This window comes from Spermophilus citellus (assembly GCF_964194105.1).
Source record: "Spermophilus citellus genome assembly, chromosome: 11".
In the NCBI taxonomy this organism is placed as follows: domain Eukaryota; kingdom Metazoa; phylum Chordata; class Mammalia; order Rodentia; family Sciuridae; genus Spermophilus; species Spermophilus citellus.
In genome coordinates, this window is record NC_138192.1 from 97,950,556 (window position 1) to 97,973,029 (window position 22,474).

The 22,474-nt window shown below is 36.3% G+C and overlaps 1 protein-coding gene across 2 annotated transcripts in view; it reads right to left on the reverse strand.

Annotated features, from left to right (window-relative positions):
- Nucleotides 1-5,779: 5,779 nt before the first annotated feature.
- The window catches only part of GTF3C3 (general transcription factor IIIC subunit 3), a 46,462-nt gene continuing 29,767 nt past the window's right edge, over nt 5,780-22,474 (reverse strand). For both annotated transcript variants that reach the window (XM_081260682.1, XM_081260683.1), the window contains exons 16-18: nt 21,596-21,720; nt 20,196-20,348; nt 5,780-6,837 (exon numbers count right to left, since the gene is read on the reverse strand). In XM_081260682.1, the coding sequence (XP_081116808.1) occupies nt 6,715-6,837; nt 20,196-20,348; nt 21,596-21,720 (401 nt within the window). In that variant the 3' untranslated portion in view covers nt 5,780-6,714. The remainder of the gene's footprint in view (nt 6,838-20,195; nt 20,349-21,595; nt 21,721-22,474) is intronic.

Genomic DNA, 22,474 nt, shown 5'->3' on the forward strand with positions numbered 1-22,474 from the left:
ATGCAATGTACATGGATTCTTAGAGGCACTATTAGTTCCTCTGGTGTTCTTTTTCCTTTATATTGCACTGTCATTTGGGCCTGAGACTAGCTCCTGGACTGGTGCCCTTGCTGATGTCATTCTGTGATTTCTACCCTCTGTCGTTCTGCAGAATGAAGTGAAGCTGATGCCAGGTGTGGCCTATTGGTTGTACAAGTGTCCTGCTGACTGGAGCCTACTGCCGACCAAGCATTGCCAAACAATGGTAAAGAATATTAAGCAAAGTTCATTAAAACAATAATTAATTAAATTAATTAATTAATAAAACAATAGGCTAGTGAGTTAGCCTTTAGAGAAACAAGCAGATTTCTGCCTCATCCCACCTCACAGTACAGGTCTTTTATTCAGATGGATTATACACATAAAGGAGATCACCACCTCTGGATGTGTAAAAAGTATCTGTAGAGTTTCTTTTGCCTCTGGAGCTGCCTGACTTATTTGTCACTGTCTATGCTTTCATAAACATACAATAAATAAGTTCTTGACTCATCCTTGCAGAGACAAAGCGAAGGGACTTCTGGTTTCATGATGAGAATAGGACCATTTTTTTGACAGAAATTTGCTCTAAAGCACTTCATCAGTCCAGACCAGACATGCTCTTTCATCCTTTCAACATCTCAAAGGAGAGGAGGACCTTGTAAGTCCTTCAAAATCCACCTCTGCCTTTCAGTTTCTGAAAAGTCTAGCCATGTTTCTATCAGCTGCCTCTTCCTTTCCCGCACCTGCTCTCTGTTTCTACAACCTGGTAGCGTTCTGCAGTGGCCACTTCAATGGTTCTATTTGTTCCCTATTTTCTATCCAGATATAGTTGGGGGTGGGTTTGCTTTCTTAATGGGACTTTCCCCAGAACTCCATTTGATTTTCCAGGGTCTTCCTTACTTTCTCAAACACATTTCATCTTTTTTAAAAAATATTTTTAGTTGTAGAGGGACATAATACCTTTATTTTGTTTATTTAGTTTTATGTGGTTTTAGGAATTGAACCCAGTGCCTCACACATGCTAGGCAAGTGCTCTACCACTGAGCCACAGCCCCAGCCCCGCAATTCAACTTTGTTTAGAAGTTTCATGTTGGCCTTAGTGAAAAAAAAAAAGACAAAAAAAGGGATTGCTAACTTTGCTTATAATGATTTAAAATTTGAGTTTGACAAAAAGACACCATAAATAAAGTAAAAGGGGCTAATGATTGGGCTTAATATTTATAATAAAGATTGCCTACAATCCAGTAAGAGATATAATTTTTAACATGTAGGCAAAGAATATATCAAAAGCAATACAGAGAAGAAAAATCCAAAGGTTTCAAGATAGATTTCAACCTTACCCCAGGATGCAAATGAAACCACCATTTTCACCTATCATTTGGGGGAAAAAATACCAAGTTTGAAGTAGGAATAGGAAATAAGTATCCCCATATTGATACAGCCCTTTGGGAGGGCAACTTAGCAATATGTATTAAAATGTGTGTCCTGTGATTTCCTAATTCTGACTATATACACAGGAAACATGCCCGATTCTTTCCTTTCTCCCCTGGAAAGGCTAACTTATGTTCCTAAAAGTTTTATCATTTTTAGAGGAAAACTTTAGGCCTCTTCACATGAATCATTTGAAAGACACAAACAGACCTTTATATTGTTATAGGGCTTCGACATGTTAACATGTTACCATGTCTCTTTTTTTCTCAAGCTTACAGAAGCTTCCTCTAGAAAAAGAGGGGAAGGAAGAGAAAAGAGATTAAAAAGAGGGGAAAAACCTCTACCGGCATTTAACACTGCCAAAATCATCAGAATTTTTTTAAGCCTGATAACCTGGAAATGCAGAGTCCATGCGAATTGTCCTCTACTTATTCAGAGCAACTTGAAGGTAATGCTTTCCAAACTTTTTCATGTTGTGGCATACAGATGCAACACTTATACATCCCACTGAGATGAAGGGCACAGGTGGCCCTAGGAAGCCTGAGGATCACTCCTTGTGTATGGCCCAAGGCCTTCGAGGACTTGGGAAGTTCTGTGAATATCATGCACCCTCTAGTGGCTAGATTCACTTCCTTTCTCCTTTGGTCAGATAAGCCGAAGCACCAGAAAAGGAGAAATGCAGTTATCATGTCTCACACACAGCACAGATTTAACCAAGCACCTTCGCACAAACAAGACAGAACCAAGTTTGTGAAGTGTATTATCAGTGTAACTGATACTTTCATTTTCTGAGGTTATGTTTAAATAAAGAAACACATTTTGCTGCATCCAGGCCCCTTGTAAACTACAATAGTGACCAGCTTTAGAAAGAGAAGTAAAACTGACATGCCTAGAATTAGCCATAATCTGGTTGACTTACAGGGATCCTCTTATGTACAACTGCCAATCCTGGAGCCAGAGGTGTGTTGATTAGCCTTCCCTTTCCTCTGTACACTTCTACCAACTCCCTTCTCTGGACATAAATATGTGACTATCTTTTAGTACTAAAACACCAAGGTGGTACTGTAATGCTCATATTAGCTTGCTTACCTTGAGTCTGCAAACAGTATAAATTTTGGGTATGATCTTCAGGGTCGTGGTTAGACTTTTCATATGTGATATTTCTACCTTGATATCTGCCATTTTTTTAGTTAAGGCAGAAAAATGGACAGTAAGAAACATGCGATAGGCCTCCGGTTTCTTTCTGTGGTGTGGTGATGAGGGACAGTGCAAAGGGGCAGAAAGTTTTTGCTTAGATGTGGAAGGGGGATGCTGGAATTTTTTTATATCCCAACTAAAAAGTTCAGCATAATTTTTCAAGGAAAATGTTAAAAGTTGATACAATATGTTAAGACAATGAAATTGTAAAATTTTTAATTTATGGAAATGTACTGCCATCTACTGCATATAAAAAAAAATCCTTACAGGAGTTTGTCCTACTGGGATTATACATAATCAAGTAATAATCAGATATCTTAAAATATCTTAAATATAAGATACAGTAACTGTCACAAATAAATTATAATTTAAATGTTGGGTAAGCTTAGGTGTTTCTCTGAAAATTTCTCCTGTCTTTAATTTTCCATTTTTGTCTTTTTAAATTCTATCTTAAATTCCATCTCTTCATTGAATTAATTTTGACAGTTACATTTTAATCTCATAAAGCTCTCATTCTTTGCATTCTTTTTTTAGTGTATCCCTGTCTTATTTCACATACATAATATTTTCCTATCTAGAGAAATTAATTGTATTTTATTTTTCTACTTCCTGCACTAGTTCTGTGCAGAACCCTTTGAGCTCCTCCCTACTCCCTTTGTTTATACGGATCTCTTTCATTTCAGAGTCTTCCCTCAAACATCTAATGACCAGGAGCTTGTCCATTCATGCTAATAGCGCAGTGCCAACAAACAGACTGTCTCAGTGGGAGTTCAGTAGCAGGTTTCCCTGGCCAGGACAGGTTCTTTCACTGGGAACCCGTTATTGTTGGGGTATCCAGACGGGGTCCTGGTCCATGGTGTCCCGAACAAAGAATTGAGCAAGACAAGCAGAAGTAACAGGCAAAGTACAGATTTATTGAAGGTGAAGGTGAAAGTAGTACTGCATAAGGTAGAGCAGAGTGGGCTGAGCAGGAGAGGCTCAAGGCCCCAGTGTCTGGAAATTCTTGTCTTACATGCCGAGTTGAGGAGTTCTCTTCCCTATACAGACCTGATGAAAGACCTTACCCCATCTGTCCCATTGTTTACCTAATGTACCTGATTAGAATACTGTCCAATTTACCCCATTGGTTACTTTAGAATACCTAATTATAATACTGTCCACTTTACACCCGTTTTTGGTTGTTTCATATACTGAATCTGTGGCCAGAGTTACCATAGGCGGTAAGTCCTCAGTGCGGGAGTCATCATGGTAATGGGACGTGATGACTTATCTCCCTGTCTTGTCCTCCAGCATTTTCTTCTACCTTGCCTCTGCTACCTTGGTATCCCTAAACTCCTACCTAAACCCCCAACTGTCAGTCTTGTGAAAAATAAATGCAGTGATCCATTTTCAGAGTAGTATTTAGTCTTAACTGGGTTCTAAGATCTGATTGCAGCTATTTTGAATTTCCCAACCTATATCCAAGCATAGCCATTTTAACTACAGCCCTTCCTTTTGACCTCCCTAATTTTAAATTAGCCAATCACATAGACTGTAATCCCAAGCTGCTTCTATCAGAGCAAGTGTCAATGCTACATTAGGGATAAAACAGGCAGACTGCCCATCAAAGTGTGCTTGCACACCCTTTTGCAGAGGTAAAGTTTGCCTTGCTGAGCTACTTCTGAGCATGTGTTTAATTCCTCACAGCACCCCCATATTTCTAACAATTTTGGCACCCAACATGGGCTAGATCATTGCCTAGGGGATAGTGGGGACTCCTTCCCTCAGAGGAGATGCTTCCCCCTGCCTTCCAGAACTGTGAGCTAAAGTAAGCCATTTCTCTCTTAATTATCTCAGACATTTGATACAGTGTCGGGAAGCCAAAACAGCTTCTTGTAGTATTAACTAATGTAATATTGACAGTATTAACTACCATGAGCAGCACAGTAGTGAACAATTTGTCAATTTTACACCATCAAACCAATAGGCACACTGCTACTATTTCAACTCTAAGAGGGTTTAATTAGACTTTGTAATATTTCCTATAATTCAGCAACAAATTCTTTTAAGACTCCCTAGTTGCTATATAAAGTGAAAATATTTTTTAAAAATGGACACAATACCTTCATTCATTTTTGTGTGGTGCAGAGGATCAAACCCAGTGCCTCAAACATGCTAGATAAGTACTCTAACACTGAGCTACAACCCCAACCCCCCAAAGATATTTTCTACAGTAATTATTAATATAGCAATTATTAATAACTCAATTTTTATGTTTTTACTCTGAAATGGAAAAAGTGTGTCCCTCTAAAGGGATCTGAGCAAGAACTTGCTTGCTAGTGATCTTGAACATGGTGTTCAACCTCTGTGTTTGTAGTGGAGATAATATCAGTAATAACACCTACTTTGCAGGTAGTCTTCTGAGAAGATCAGATACTATATCTAAAGCATCCAGCACTGAACTCAGTAAACCCTCTGCAAATGGTAGCTGTGATTTTTAAATACTAAACTGTGCAACATTTTCTTAGAAAATGGTTGGATTTTCTTTTATAGCTGTTCAGCAGATCATAGCCTCTCAATTGCTAAGATGGTGGAAAGTAAATTTTAATTGTCTTCCCCACCACATAAGCAGTGAGTAATTTTGCCAGGTTCTGAGTGAAGTAACTGTCTCAACATCATAGTCTCTATTTGTCTTTCACAGCCCTGTGAGCTTAAGTCAAGAGAAAAACTCTGAATCCAAATACTCAGATCTACAGGTAGGATTTAAGACATAACTATAACTTGTTTATCACAGTTTTACCATTGCCTGCCATTACTTGCCAGGGGCATGAAATTAAAAAATATAAGCATGCAAAACGCTCGAATTACAAAAATAGAATTTATTTAACTTATATACAGGGTGTGTGATGTATTTACTTATTAAATACAAATTCAGTTTCTCAACTAGAAAGTTTATATAAATTCCTAAAAAGTTCATTGTATTTCTCTGACTCTAAATCTCATGTTTTTCCTTCCCCCATCTGGACTGCAGCCTACAATCTTATGCACATTTACTATGGCATTTATTTTCCCCTAAAAATTATTATATCAATAGTATAGCAAGTATCTTTAAATTCAATAACAAACAATGTTTGGAGTAAAAGGTTTTAATCTTTTTTTTTCATCAATAATATTTTATTTCATATATACAACTTTTCCAGTTTTCCTACATTCCTACTGACACAATATCTGTTGTTACTGAACATGGCCCTTTTCTGGGGAAGCCACACATACACATAGATGATGCACTTTGCCTTAAAGCAGTATATTTTGAATTAAGCCCATCTTTCCAGTCTACAAAGCTAAGATATATGGAGGTTAAACACAAAAAGTCAAATCAATTATTTGTCTTCTCGCCACATAATCATTTTAAATAATTTTGTTAGACACTGATTTAAGAAACTGTCCTAACATAATAGTCCCAATTTGTATTTACTTTAATAAGCAACTTCCTTTTCCATGTATTTGAAACACTGCCTCATATAGTAACAGTTTTAAGAAATGACAATAATGGTGTATGTAAAAACAAAGCAAACTGTACTTTCAAGTAAATAAAGACTGTACAGAGTGGTAATTATCTCAGTAATGTACTCTGTAAGTGCTACAAGGACAAGACCACATCTGTCTTACATAAGTATATAATATACAGTACTGAGGGCATAGATGATTAAATGTAAAGTAATATATTCAACTCTAAGCTGGCTCAGAAATGAATACTATCCATTCCACTACTGGGGACAGTTTTACAAGAATGATAATTTTCACATATATATACATAAAAGCTGCAACATTTTATGGTCCTGGGGATTAAACCCAGAGGCTTACAAATGCCAGGTAAGCACTCTCCCACTGAACTACACATAAACTCAAAAGCTGCAGTTTTTAAGGTAACTGGAGTGATGGTAGTACTACAGGAACCATATGTAAAAAATGAAATACTGCTAGATGATGCCAAGTATTCCCATCTTGGAGCTGATAATAATCCCCGAGACAAAAGAGATTGGTTCACACACAGCAATTGTCCAGTGCTTCTTCTGCAGTTGATATGCTTTATATAGAACAATAGGTATATAAAAGCTTTTGAGCCATTCCAATGTTCCCGCTGCTCTGATAAATGAGAGATAAGTTGTAGGCAATATCTCTTCGTAAGTCTAACTGGTCCACTTCTATACCCTAGGAGGGGAAGAAGAAAATGAATATTTTTAAGATTTCAAACTGCCAACCAGGACAATTTTTTTCATGGCAAATAGTTCCATAAGTGTGTATTTGCAAAAGCTATTAAAATTCATACAATACTGAAAGATCTCACCAATGATGCATAGCAAAATAAACTTTATTAAATTGAATAATAAAATCTTGGGAAAGGCCCTTCTAAATAGTAAAACTAGAAACTTTAGGGAACACTATTTAATAAAGTGTTACCCAATTTTAGAATAAAAATAAAGCCTATTAAGACCATTAAACTAAACTGTTGTAATTTTGTCCCTTGACAGAGCAGGCAACCAGTGAAAGGACCCAAAGGCAGTTGCTCTCTCCTCAGACACCTTGAGGAATGCAGGAGTCCCGAGTTCTTCATGGACCCCAAGGGTTGAAAGTGAAGTGCCTTTCACAGATTCTGTTCTTTTTGCACTATGCCCCCAGCTAATCTTTTTGGCTTTGAGGGTACTAGGGTTAGTTGGCATAATGATTTTAAATGCCAGACTTATATAACATTTTCTTAGAAAATGGTTGGCTTTTCTTCCACAGCTGTTCAGCAGATACTACAATCACAGCCTCTCAGTCACTAAGACGGTAAGAAGTAAAATGTTAATTATTTGTTCAATGTCTCATAGAATTTCTCTAAGCAGTAAACCCAGGTGAATGTAAATAAATAAGATAAAAACTTATAAATCAATTGGTCACAGTTTTGAACAACTGTTTTCAGTAACTTCAAATCCTAAGGGTTGTGCCCTGTTAAACTAAGTGTTATATAAATGTCCAGGCCATTTCCAAATAAGTTAAAATACTAAAACATCAATTATTAAGCATAAGTTTAAAGTGTATATACTTAAATATCTTATTTCTATAGGGCATAAAGAAGCTAAATGTTTTATTGTTAGTAAATATATATTGTTCTATATTTTAAAAACTGTGCTCATATTGCTAGAAATTATAAGATGTTAGTCTGTAGACTGCTGATTCAAAATTACTAAGAATTAAAATTCCAACTAATATGTAGTAACTAAAATTAAGAAAGGGAGACAATTCTACGAGGAAAGCCAAGCCTGTTTTAAAAGGTGGTCATGGAATATGAGAATGTTTTTGTTGAGGGTGGTTTTCTCTGGCTGGTTGTTCCACACTGAGAGTTAAGGGGCAAATGAATTAAGATTGAAGGTTTGTGGAAGATGATTCTTGTAAACAAAAAAATCTATGAGCAAATTGGCTAAAATTAAGGAATTATTTGTAATATTTTCTAAATAAAAAGCATTGATATCAAAAGCATATTGATGCAAAACTAAAGTTGAAAAAGATTCTGTAATTTCTTAGGATCGAACCCAGGGTCTCGCATGTGCGAGGCAAGCACACTACCACTGAGCCACAACCCCCACCCAAGCTACTGTAATTCTAAAGTTTTTTGTCTTCAAGGAGGTTGAAAGAAATGATGAAAAGAACTCTGACAAGTGCAGATTTCTGGTAGCTTTAAGACCAAGGAATTAGCCTAAGAAATGCAGAATGCTAATGGAAAAGCTAGCCTTACAAAATTAATAAGCTAACATCAAGAAAAAGAATTACATGAGACTGAATAAACCAATGAAGAATTATAGGTGGGTTTTTCTGACTTTCTTTAAAGTGTTGATTCTTTTCTATGTTTGGTTTTCCAGATTAAAGGAAACAATTTTCATCTTTTTAAGCTACCTCAGTTACAGTAGATTAGGTAGAATATATTTTCTTGTAAATAAAAATTGAAACATTCATTTTTCCCTGATCCCTCCAGAATTTGGAAGCTGCTTGTGAGTACCCTTATTTTTATAGCAATAAGCGCGCGTATATATATATATATATATATATATATATATATATATATATGTAAATTCAATAAAAATATTTTTAAAATAGGATACAATTGGAAATGTTGGCTTTGACTAGAATGTAATGCTTAGAATATAATGCCTGGCTGTAAGGGGTTCTAAGCTTACAGTGAGGGAGCAAAACCTGTCACTTCCTAGCAGGCCCAGAAACCTCAAGATATTAGGTACTACAAAAACAGACTGCCTTGGTTTGATTTTCCAGCCAAGTCCAATCTGAAACTCCCTCTCAAATTTTCAACATAAGAAATTTACAAGGAGACTGTGGTTATTCTGGCTACACTTATGTAAGTAATCAAGAGACTATAACTATTTTGCAAATAAACTGGTCTTAACTGTGATTATCTTTAGTTAAAAAAAAAAAAAGGGAGAAAGCTATAGTATATAACTGTAGCCCTGTTCATTGTTTTGAGTTTTTAATGATCCATCTGAAGACTGGATTGGATTCTAAATTCTAGTTTTCTCTAGTATCTGGCAACAAAAACTACTTGGTTCCTGAAGCCCTATACATCGAAGATGGACAATTTGATGTAAATTTGGAGGGAAAAGTCTTGTGCCTAATATATGGGTCACAGACAGCTCACCAGAACATAAGCAGCTTCTCCCAAGACTATACCTCTTTCATTTGGCAGGATAATGCTGTAATTAGAATTTAACAATTAGTACTTTCTGCAAATAACTAATTTGGTCTGTCATTTCAAACACATATCTTTACAGGTCCAAAGAAATTTAGTACTCCCAGTGGCTAGCAGCTTGATAATGGAGCTAACGTGTATTCTTGCATACTGATAAATATTTCATGTATTGTAGGCACTTGGTTGCAATCATTAATGAATGGGTTACTTTGTTAAAACACATTCTTGATCTGACTTTTCAAATTATTTGATTTAGTTGGTTTGGTTCAAGGGAGCCATACTTGGCTTCTCTGGCCAAGAAGCATACTCCAAATTCTTAGTATAAGTCTCCTGATAGTATAATAGTTTTTTGGTACATTGTATTTTCTCAGAGTTTTTTTAGATAAATGTGAAAAGTCTCTCTTTAGCTAGAATGGCAAAAACTCAAAAGAGATCATGATCACAAGGACACCATAACTTATAAATGACTTGTTGAGACCAGAACCCCAAAATGATGCTGAGAATAGCACTAACATCTCAAAAAGGGATAATTATTAAATAACATTTATAGGAGGCCCATGTTTGGAGGAGTTTTCCTCCTACACATTGAACTAAAAATCAAAATGGAGTCACTCATACTAAACTTCCATGTCCCCCAGCTAAAACTAAGCTGTTTATCTGACCTTGCAATAGACTGGGATTACAGAGAGGCCAAGTCTTAATTTTCAAGATAATGAAGTTCCCTCTGTCTTAATCCTTACACAAAATAACTGAAGTAATCTGAAGTTAACTGATTGGTCATTTCAAAGTTACTTTCTTTGTAAGGAGGTGCAGGGAAACAGAATAATAATTTAAAAAACCACCAATCTGCTTTTTTCAAGCCTTTCCCTATCTATAAAACCAACCTCCTCTGCTTGGTTCATCAGAACACTAATTTTATCTTAAAATGCTGCCCAATTCCAGAATTTTTAAAAAATTAATATTTTTAATCATATAGAGGTGATTAATTAAAAAATATAAAGACCAGATGGGGGAAAAACACAGGCATATAAAGAATAGGTCAAGTAAGGTATCTATAAAATTAAGATTTCCTCAGGTGTGCTTTCTTTTTTCCTATTTAAATAACAAAGCAATGAACTGCAGAACCAGACCCTCCAGTAACCTCCAGCAGTTGTCTCCCACAGAAACATCAATGTGAACACCTATTTACACAAGATCCTACCTTCCTCACTGAGTTAAGGAAAACAGGTGAGAAACTGCAGTAACTGGTTTTAGCATAACAAGATGCTTTGAGGAAAGCAGAAAGGAAAGAGATGCCCAAGTCACACTCCTCAGCACAAGAGGAGAGACTCCTCCAATTTGGAGAAAAGGGAATTAAGTCCAGGTCTTGACTTGGAACCCTGCAGAGCCCCAAGGTCCCTGCTCCCAGGCCACAGACAGGGGCTCCCATGTCTTAACTCTAATGCTTCTCCTCCAACCTTGGGCTTACAGTGTAGAAAAAGATTTTACCTATTGGGGAAAGGGGTGAATGAGGTAGGGCAGGGAAGTCTACATAGAACTTTGCCTTGAAATAGTATTGAGCTGGTGAAATCCACCACCGGGCAGATCCCAGTGGTTCTCAGCTGTAGACCTGTGCTGTAGACAGGTTCTCTGGACCTTACCCCAGTGCCAGGCTAAGACCTGGGCCTCGAGGGATAGACTTGTATTCTGGCCAGCTGCAGTGCTCTCAGGCCATGGCAGCACAACATGGAAAGAAACATTGTCCACTTGGGAGAAGAAGAATAAAATAAATACCAAGTCACTACTTAGGAATCTAGAACTGGCTCCTCCAAAGTGAGGCCCAACAAAATCCCAAGATGACCACACATATTGGTAACTTTGGACAAGGTTTCTAGGCCCTCTGTAAAGTCCTTGCTTAGCAGCTGGATGGCCATCTTAAGGAAAGCCTTAATCTTAAGAAAAAATTTTGCTTTCCCTCCCAGGGTCCTTTCTGAGAAAGGCTCACCACTCCCTTATACTGGCATTCTTTCCCGCCCAAGGGTGGATCACCACTCCCTCATACTACCCCCCCCCAACCCTTCACCACCCTGCTTTAGGACCCAGCCAACTCTAATCCCTGAGCTTGCCCCATAAAAGTCTCAGAACCCAAGCCCGTATTGTCTCTCTCCTTCTATGGAGAGATGGCCCTTATTTGTCAGCTCTGACAAATAAACTCTCTGTGTATCGATGCCTGGTCTCAAGTCTTTCATTTCTCGCTCGCCTGTCTCCCAGTTCCTAGCTTTCCTTTCAGCTCCCTGTCTTGGGGTGTGTTCTAATGCTGAAACACAGGCAGTGACCACAGGCACAGAAAAAAGAAGCTTGCCTATATCCTGAAGGGCAGATACAAAGCCAGATTATGAAGACTTAATAACACCTAATCATTCAATATGCAGATGTCATCATTGTTCATCACCAGCATCAAGAACATTCAGAGAACCATGATTTCACCTAACAAAATAAAATGCCAGAAACTGACCAAAGAGCAATATGTACAAACCCTCAGAATTTTAAATACTTAAAGAAACTGAACAGACTTTAAGAAAACATAAGAAACAACTGTGAGTACTTTGTCAGAGAAATTTAAGAGATTGAAATAATTTTAAAAAGCAAATCCTTCCAAGCACAATGGCTCATGCCTGTAATCTCAGCTGCTCAAGAGGCTGAGACAGGATGGTTGCAAGTTCAAAGCCAACCTCAGTAACTTAGTGAAACCCTGTAGGAAGCCACCCATGAAATGTGTGTGTACCAAATCAGCTTGGAAGCCACTCAGTAGGAAAATCTGGTATCTGGGAACTCCCAGCAGCACGCCTGCTGGTTTTGAGACAGTGCGGTGCATTTGAATTCCTACCCAGCTCTGCCAAAGATCCCAAGCAACATGGGAGATGGGTGCAACCTGTTAAGAACCAAGCAGCTTACCTGGCCCCACCACTATTCTGTTTTTGAGAAGTTTCTATTGAAACCTTTTGATTTGTTCCAATATAAATAAAGCAAGCACAGGCTCCTTTCTTTGTGAGAAGCTGCAACCCCTCTGGTTGGTCTGGCCAATCCCTGCCTCCACTCTGAGAACATATTTCTGGTGTCCTGTGTTTATTTTATAGTACTATTTTCTTAGCTTTTATTTCTCAGCCAGTCCATACCTCCAAAGGGGAACCCTTTCCCTGGCCCACACAGGAAGTGTGGGAGAAAACCCTACCTCTAATAAAAAAAATAAAAAGGGCTGGAGATGTGGCTCAGTGACACTGGGTTCAATCTATGGTACCAAAAATAAAAAGCAAAACCTACAGCTGAAAAGTATACTGATGCTAATACCATGCTGTTTTGTTACTATTGCTTTGTAGTATAATTTTAAGGTCTGGTATAGCGATGCCACCTGCTTCACTCTTCTTGATAAGGATTGCTTTAGCTATTCTGGGTCTCTTATTTTTTCAGATGAATTTCATGACTGCTTTTTCATTGAAGTATCATTGGGATTTTGATTGGAATGGCATTAAATCTGTAATAATGTTTTTGGTAGTACGATCATTTTGACAATATTAATTCTGCCTATCCAAGAACAAGGGAGATCCTTTCCATCTTCTAAGGTCTTCTTTAATTTCTTTCTTTAGTGTTCTATAGTTGTAGAGGTCTTTCACCTCTTTTGTTAGGTTGCTTTCCAAGTGTTTTATTTATTTATTTATTTTGAGGCTATTATAAATGGGGTAGTTTTTCTCGTTTCCCTTTCAGAGGATTTGTCACTGATATACAGAAATGCCTTTGACTTGTGGGTGTTGATTTGGTATCCTGCTACTTTGTTGAATTCATTTACTAGTTCTAGAAGTTTTCTGGTGGAATTTTTTGGGTCTTCTAGGAATTGAATCATATCATCAGCAAATAGTACTAATTTGAATTCTTCTTTTGCTATCTGTGTCCCTTTAATTTCTTTCGTCTAATTGTTCTCGCCAGTGTTTTAAGAACTATATTAAATAGAAGTGGTGAAAGAGGGCATCCCTGTCTTGTTCCAGTTTTTTAGAGGGAATGCTTTTTTCAATTTTTCTTCATTTAGAATGATGTTAGCTTTTACAATGTTGAGATATATAGACCAATGGTACAGAACAGAGGACACAGAGACTAACCCACATAATTAGTTATATTAGACAAAGGCGCCAAAAACATATTGGAGAAAAGATAGCCTCTTCAACAAGTGATGCTGGGAAAATGGGAAATCCACCTGCAACAAAATGAAATTAAACCCCTATCTCTTACCATGCACAAAATCCAACTTAAAGTGGATCAAGGACCTAGGAATTAAACCAGAGACCGTGCATCTAATAGAAGAAAAAGCAGGCCCAAATCTCCATCATATCGGATCAGGGCCCTACTTCCATAATAAGACTCCTATAGTGCAAGAATTAATAAATGATGGATTCAAACTAAAAAGCTTCTTCTCAGCAAAAGAAACAATCAGTGAGGTGAACAGAGAGCCTACAGATTGGGAGCAAATTTTTACCACTTGCATATCAGATAGAACACTAATCTCTAGGGTATAATAATAAATAACCCAATCAATAAATGGGCCAATGAACTGAACAGATACTTCTCAATGGGTGACATACAATCAATCAACAAATATATAAAAAAATGTTCAGCATCTCTAGCAATTAGAGAAATGCAAATCAAAGCCATTCTAAGATTTCATCTCACTCTAGTCAGAATGGCAGGTATTAAGAATATAAACAACAGTAAGTGTTGGCAAGATGTGTGGGGAAAGGCATACTAATACATTGCTGGTGGGACTGCAAACTGGTGCAGCCAATATGGAAAGCAGTATGGAGATTCCCTGGAAAACTGGGAATGGAACCACCTTTTGAGCCAGCTAGCCCACTCTTCGGTTTATACCCAAAGGACTTAAAAACAGCATACAGCCACATCAATGTTTATTGCAGCACAATTCACAATAACTAATCTGTGGAACCAACCTACCTAGTTGCCCTTCAGTAGATGATAAAGATAAAGAAATTGGATAAAGAAATTGTGGTACATATACACAATAGAATATTACTCAGCAATAAAAGAGAATAAAATCATGGCATTTGCAGGTAAATGGATGGAGTTGGAGAAGATAATGCTAAGTGAAGTTAGCCAATCCCAAAAAAACCAAATGCCAAATGTTTTCTCTGATAAAAGGAGGCTGATTCATAGTGGGGTTGGGAGGGGGAAGCAAGGGAAGATTAGATGAACTCTAGATAGGGCAAAGTAGGTGAGGGGACGGAAGTGGGCATGGGAGTAAGAAAGATGGTAGAATGAGATGGACATCATTACCCTAAGTACACGTATGAAGACATGAATGGTGTGAATATACTTTGTATACAACTAGAGATATGAAAAACTGCTCTATGTGTAATATGAACTGTAATGCATTCTGCTGTCATATATAACAAATTAGAATACAAATGAACAAAACAGAACACATAATAGAAAGCATTAATAGCAAAATAGATAAAAAGAAGAAAGAACTTCATATTCAGAAAACCAAAAAAAAAGATGAAGGAAAAAAAAAACTTTGGGACAGTAAGCATTGCTGGGTTATTGTGGTTCAAGAGAGACTTGAAAATGCTAAGGATGTAGAAAGTTTATTCAAAGAGGAAATACTTCCCAAATCTAGACAAGGTATCGAAGTACCCAATTACAGGATGGGCAAAGATCACTAATCAGATTTAACTCAACCAAGTTTACCCTGAAACATAATCAGGCTCTTAGCAGTTAAAGAGAGGATTCTCAAAAGAAACAATACATAAGGTGTCCCAATCTGACTGATGGCTGACTTAGCAGAAACAATACAGGCCAAGAAAGAATAACATGAGAGATTACAGTGTTCAAGGGAAAAAAATGCCAAGGCCAACCAAGAACACTACACTCAGGAAAGCTACCCTTAAAAAATGAAAGTAATAAAGACATTCTCAAATAAGCTAAAATTTATTACCATCAGATCTGTCTTTTAGGAAATCCTAAAGGGCATTCTTCAAACTGAAATAAAGTACAAAAAAAATGTATATTGGAAGTATAAAATTCACCAATAAGCATAACTATATATAAACTCACTAGTTTTTTGTTTGTTTTTTTTGGTGCTGGGGATTAAACCTAGGGCCCTGCACATGCAAGGCAAACACTCTACCAACTGAGCTACACCCCCAGCCCCTCAGTGTTTTAATATTGTAAACACACTGCATAAAACATTTGTATCCTCAGCATGAAGAATAAAAAAGTTGCTTTTTAATTTTTTTTAGTTGTTGATGGACCTTTATTTATTTATATGTGGTGCTGAGAATTGAAGCCAGTGCCTCACACAAACTAGACAAGCTCTCTACCACTGAGCCAGCCCCCTAAAAAATAATTTTAAATTAACTATATTAATATGTTGAGATAGGCAGTGTAAAAAGTGAAATGGAGGTACGTATAGTGGTATATGCCTATGATACCAGCTACTCATTGAGGTAGAAGGATCACAAATTCAAAACCAATCCAGGCAACTTAGTAAAATTCTACTGAACCCGGGGTGCCTATCATGGAACTATGTCACCAACCCTTTTTATTTTGAGACAGGTTTTCACTAATTTGCCTGATATTGGCCTCCAACCTATGATCCTTCTGCCTCAAGCCTCCTGAGTCATAGGGATCACAACCATGTACCACTGCATCCAGCTAGAGTTTTGTTTTGTTTCTTATCTTCACAATAATCAATATAGATTTGCTACCATTTCACCATAGCTTGTTACCAAAACTTTTTTGGCGGGGAGATACTAGGGGATGAACCCAGAGGTGATGTTTACACCCCCAGCTACATCCCCAGCCCCTTTTTGAGACAGGATCTCAATAAGTTGCTGAGGCTGGCTTTGAACTTGTGATCCTCCTGCCTCAGACTCCTGAGCTGCTGGGATTACAGGCATGCACCACCAGCCCAAAAGATGTTTTTTATAAGTCTCATAGTAACCACAAATCAAAAACCTGTATCCTGGGTTCAGTGGTGCATGCCTATAATCCCAGAGACTAGGGAGGCTGAAGCAGGAGAATCTCAAATTTGAGGCCAGTTTCAGCAACTTAGCAATACCCTGTCTTAAAATAAAAAGGGGATATAGCACAGTGGTAAAGCACCCCGTGAGTTCATCCCTAGTACCCTACCCCCCCGCCCCCCAAAAAAGCCCAGCATAGTAGCAGCACACACTTGTAATCCCAGTGGTCTGGGAAACTGAGGCAGAATGACCACAAGTTCAATGTCAGGTCAGAAACTTAGGAAGGCCCTAAGCAACTGTGCAAGACCCTGTCTCAAAAAAATAAGTGGGGGATGGGGTAAGAGGTGTTAGGATATGGCTCAATGGTAAAGAGCCCTGGGTTCAATCCCTGGTACCCAAAACCAAAAACAAACAAAAACCTACAATAGACACACAAACCAATAAGCAAGGAATCAAAACACACTACTAAAGAAAACTCAATCACAAAGCAAAGAACTACAAAAGAGAAAAGAATTACAAATTACAAAATGGCAATAGTAAGTCCTCACCTATTGATAATTACCTTAAATGTAATTAAAATTTCCAACTAAAAGACAAATGAATGAATATAAATCATAGAAATTCATTTCATCTCTAAGAATATGCATACTGAAAGTGAAGTCATGGAATAAGATATTACATGCAAATACAATACAAAAGAAAGCATGAATAGCCATATTTTATCAAATAAGACAGACTAAATAAAAAGTACATAATGACCTTCTGGTCTTTTTGTGATGATAATCAATTCAGCAAGAGGAAATAACAAATATATATGCACACAATTTGTCAAAACACTTAAATATGTAAGATGAATATTAACAGACCTAACAGAGTATCTTAATAGTAGGACACTTTATAACATGCCACTGTCAGCAATGGACAGATCATTGAGACAGAAAACTGACAATTACACCCTGAACCAAATGGACCTCTACAGAACACTGCATTACAAAATACAAATTCTTTACAGCACATGAACATCCTCTAGGACATAAAATAAGGTAGGCAACAAATTAAATCCCAACAAACTTTTAAAAACTGAAATCGCGGGCTGGGGCTGTAGCTCAGTGGTAGAGCGCTTGCCTAGCATGTGGGAGGCACTGGGTTCGATCCTCAGCACCACATAAAAATAAATAAACAAAACAAAGGTATCATGTCCATCTATAACTAAAAATATATATTAAAAATCCTATCAAGTATCTTTTCTAAACACAATGCAATAAAACAGTAATATGGAATTATAAATGAAAATTTCACAGCATGGTCCAAACAACCAATTATCAAGAAAGAAAATTATAAGAAAATGGAAATAAAACATTCCAAAACTTATGGAATGCAGCAAAAGCAGTACTAACAGGGTAGTTTAGCACAATTGACAACATCATCAGAAAAGTAGAAAGATCTCAAAATAACCTATCATTTTACCTCAAGGAACTAGAAAAATAAGAACAAAATCAGACCCCAAAATAGTAGAAGGGAAGAAAGAACAGAAATAAATAGAGACTAAAAATAAAAAATAAAAAGACCAGCAAGATGAAGAGCTGGTTCTTCAAAAGGATAAAAATGTAAGCCCTTAGGTAGACTAAGAAAAAAGATGATTCAAATGAAATTCAAATGAAAAAAGAGACATTACAAATGGCACTACTGAAATATAAAAGACAATCAAAGACAATTATGAAAATTATATGGCAATAAATTTGGTAATCTAGAAGAAATGAATATATACTTTACTATGACTGAATCATAAAGAAATAGAAAATCTGAAATGAGTAACAAGATTAAATCAATAATAAAGAAACACAGGACCAGAGAGATGGCTTCACTACTGAATTCTACCAAACACTTAAAGAAGAACTAATACCAATACTCAAATTATTCCACATAATGGAAGGGGAGGCAATTCTTCCAAACTTATTATATGAGGTCAACACTACCCTGCTACTAAAACCAGATAAAGAAACAACAGGGTCTGGGGCTATGGCTCAGCAATAAAGTGCTCGTCTAGCATGTGCAAGGCCCTGGGTTCGATCCTTAACACCACATATAAAAGGTATTGTGTCCAACTACAACTAAAAATAAATGGATATTTTTTTAAAAAAAAAGAAAAGAGAAACAACAAAAAGATATGGACCCTGATAAACATACACGCAGAAATCCACAACAAAATACTAGCAAACCAAATCCAATAACACATTAAAAGGTCCAATGATATTTATCTCAGGGATACAAGGATGGCTGAACATACACAAATCCATATCATTTCAACAGATGCAGAAAAAGAATTGATAAAATCTCTCAACAAGGGACTGGGGCTGGGGCTCAGTGGTAGAGCACTCGCTTAGCATGTGCGAGGCCCTGAGTTCGATCCTCAGCACCACATAAAAATAGATACATAAAATAAAGGTATTGTGTCCAATTATAAGTAAAAAAATAAAATATTTTTAAAAATCTCTCAACAATTAGGTATAGGAAGAATATATCTCAGTATAATAAAGCCCTATATAAGATACATACAGCTAATATCATATTGAACAGGAAAGAGCTAAAAGCTTTCTGAGAACTGGAACAAGATAAGGATACCCATTTTCATATGTAACACAGTACTAGGAGTCCTCACCAGAGTAGTTAGGAAAAAGAAAAAACTAAAGGCATCCACGTTATAAACACAGTACTAGGAGTCCTCACCAGAGTAGTTAGGAAAAAGAAAAAACTAAAGGCATCCACGTTGGAAAGGAGGAAGTCAAATTGTCAATGTTTGCATATGACATGATCCTAAATTCAGAATACCCTAAAGACTCTACAAAAAAGACTCATTAGAACTAATAAATAAATTGAGGAAAGTAGCTGGATATAAAATTGACAAAAGTCAGCAGCATTTTTACATGCCAAAAGCAAACTATCTGAAAAAAGATATAAAAAAAATTAATGTTTGGAGAGATTCTTACTCTGATTTGACCATTACAGTGTATGTATGTATCAACACATCACATGATAACCTATAAATATGTATAATTTGTATCAAAAACTTAAAAAAATGAAAATAAAAAAATAATAGAATGATGTTTCTAATCTTCCCCAGGAGAAATTTGTGAGGTCAATAGGAGAAAACAATTGCAAGGATTCAAAGTGATACCAATAAAATTAAGGTATCAATATATAAAAATACTTAAGTTTATAATACAAAAGTATATTTTATAAACTTAACTATAAAAGGATACATTGGCTTAAGACCAAAGTCAAATGAAGATAAATACAAGTTATATATACTGATATATATATACATATAAAAATTAATAATTAAAACATACTCTTCTTTAGGAATTCAAGTATCCATCAGACTAAACAAATATCATCATAGTACTGGCAACACATTACCTGTTTTAAAATAAGAGGCTATCTTAAAACAAGAGGCTATAGGAATACTAGTCTTTTATCTTTATAAAGAAATGTTAGCTATACTTGAACTTAAAAATGAATAATGGCAATCATTCAACACTTGGGCTTCATATCTACCAGTTCCTATCTGTAAAGTACAGGGGCTATCTTAGGACAAATCACAGGGTCATCACAAATATACATGTTCATATGATTGCTGATCATGTCATAAGGCTAAGATGTAAAAGATCTATCTGTTGCTGAACATAATTACAAATACACTGAATTAGGGAAAAATACACATTAATAAAGAAGCTATAATTTCACTGACTGAACCATAATACTTAACTAACTGCACTTATCTATAGATGAAATGAAGTGATTCCTTAGTTAAGTAAATTATACAATACCTCTACTACAAATGGAGGGAGCTCCAAGGCCTTCTGATAATAGTGAATTGCAAGATGAACCAGACCCAGTTGATGAAGGCCACGGCCCAAATTGTAGAATGATTCCTGGCAAGGTCCACGTAAACCAAGGTATCGATTAAGGAAGGAGAAGCCCTACCAAAAAAAAAAAAAAAAAAAGATAATTCAGTAGCTCACTCATTTGGTAAGGATGTACTAAACTATATGTGCCAGGTATTGGGAATAGAAATATTGAAGGAAAAAAATAAAAGCCCTACCTTATAGTATACGTTATACCATATCATATTTTGAGGCAAGCACTCTACCAACTGAGCTATATCCCCAACCCTCCATATCATATTTTGGATACATCAAACATATAAGGAAATCAGCCAGGCATAGTTATACATGCCTGTAATCCCAGACACAAGGGAAGGTGAGGCAGAAAGAATCAAGTTCGAGGCCAGGGTGGGTAAGTTAGTGAGACCCTGCCTCAAAATAAAATAATATAAGGCTAGGGATATAGCTCAGATGTAGAATGCTCCTGTGTTCAATCCCTAGGATGAGAAAAAATAAATATGGAAATCATAAAAACAAAGTGTTGAAGATACAGTAGTGAATAAGGCTGGTAAAATCTCTTATCTCTTGGAGTTTATGGTAATCTTAGAAGACAAACTACAAAACATGTAAACAGGAAAACAAAAATAATTTTTAATTTTTATAAGAACCAGGAAGAAATTTGCTTTTTATTGGTGGTGCTGGGGATCAAATCCAGGTCCTTGCACATGCTAGGCAAGCCCTCTACCACTGAGCTATACCCCTAGCCTACCCAAAAGGAAAATTAAAAAGAAAAACAAAAAAACACCTTCTTAGTGATGGTGTAAGAAATCAGGTGCATCCAACATTCATTATCATGTGTGTGTGTGTGTGTGTGTGTGTGTGTGTGTGTGTGTGTGAATGTGTGAGTCTCATCCCCAGCCCTTTTTATTTATTAATTTTGAAACAGGGTCTCACAGTGTTGCCAAGGCTGGCTTTCAACTTGCAATCTTCCTGCCTCAGGTTCCCGAGTCACTGGGATTACAGGCATGCACCACCATACCTGACTATATAGTTATATTTTTAAAAACTAATTTAAATTAATCTTTAGGGCCTAGAAGAGCAGAGATGTTGGGGCTCCAGAGTATAAGGGAGGCTGCATATAAATTCCTCTAGATTTTGCCTGTGTCTTTTTCTCCCGTGATCTAGTTGTGTACCCTTACTATCTTGCTATATAATAAGTCTTGGCCAGGAGTTCTGATTCCCAACATGTATTGAGCAGGTATTACTTTTGAAGTAGAAATTTTAAAAACATTAAATATGTTAATTTTCAAGGAACATAAAAATGAAAAATCCAAATGAATTACCTGCACAATAAGAGCATGTCTCTTTAACACATACTTCTGAGATGCCATGTGAATAAAGGTTAGGCCTATACAGAGGTTATAAAGAGGTTCATTTGGATAAGTGCGAAAGGCTTGCACATATTGCCCTGGAAAATAAGAAGTGGTGTCAGATGATGTGACAAGAACAGAGTTCCTTATTTCCTTAACATGTATTCAAACATTTTAAGGCCAAACATATAGTTCTGTCTTAGATATCAATCAATACATATTAATTTTATAGCAATATGTAACACAGAACACAATTAGAAGTGTCTCCATAAATGTACCTTGATCATGAAAATAAATGTGTAACTAAAAGTAACATTTTTTTTTTACCACAGCTAGATATTTCTACGTAGAATAATACTTCTTTAAAAAAGCATCAATTGTGATCATAATTCTATTTATGATCTTAAATCTATTTAAAAGCATGGGTGAATTTTTGTAAAATTAATTGTTCTAATAAATTCAAATGTGATGAAAGTGAGAAAAGGGAAAAGAAGCTTTGTTTCTTAGATTCAGTGTTTTCTTAAATGTGGCAACTGTATTTTTCCCAAGAGAAGCTCATGTGTCTAATAACAATTTGGGGTTTTAAGAATTCTGATATAAATTACCTCATGTTAAAAAAAAAATGAGGTAGCATAATTTAGCCAAATTTATCCTACATTGATGAAAACTTCTATTCCTTCTAGGTTCTATTCCAGGAGGAATGATACCACAGGTTTTTGTTTTTGTTTAAGCAGGAAAGATGGTAAATGGCCATTTGGACATTTCTATTTTTACTGTCTATGAACATTTTTTTAAATCTCAATTTTTCTATTTTCTAAATATTAAACCAACAATTAGAAAAAAGCATACATA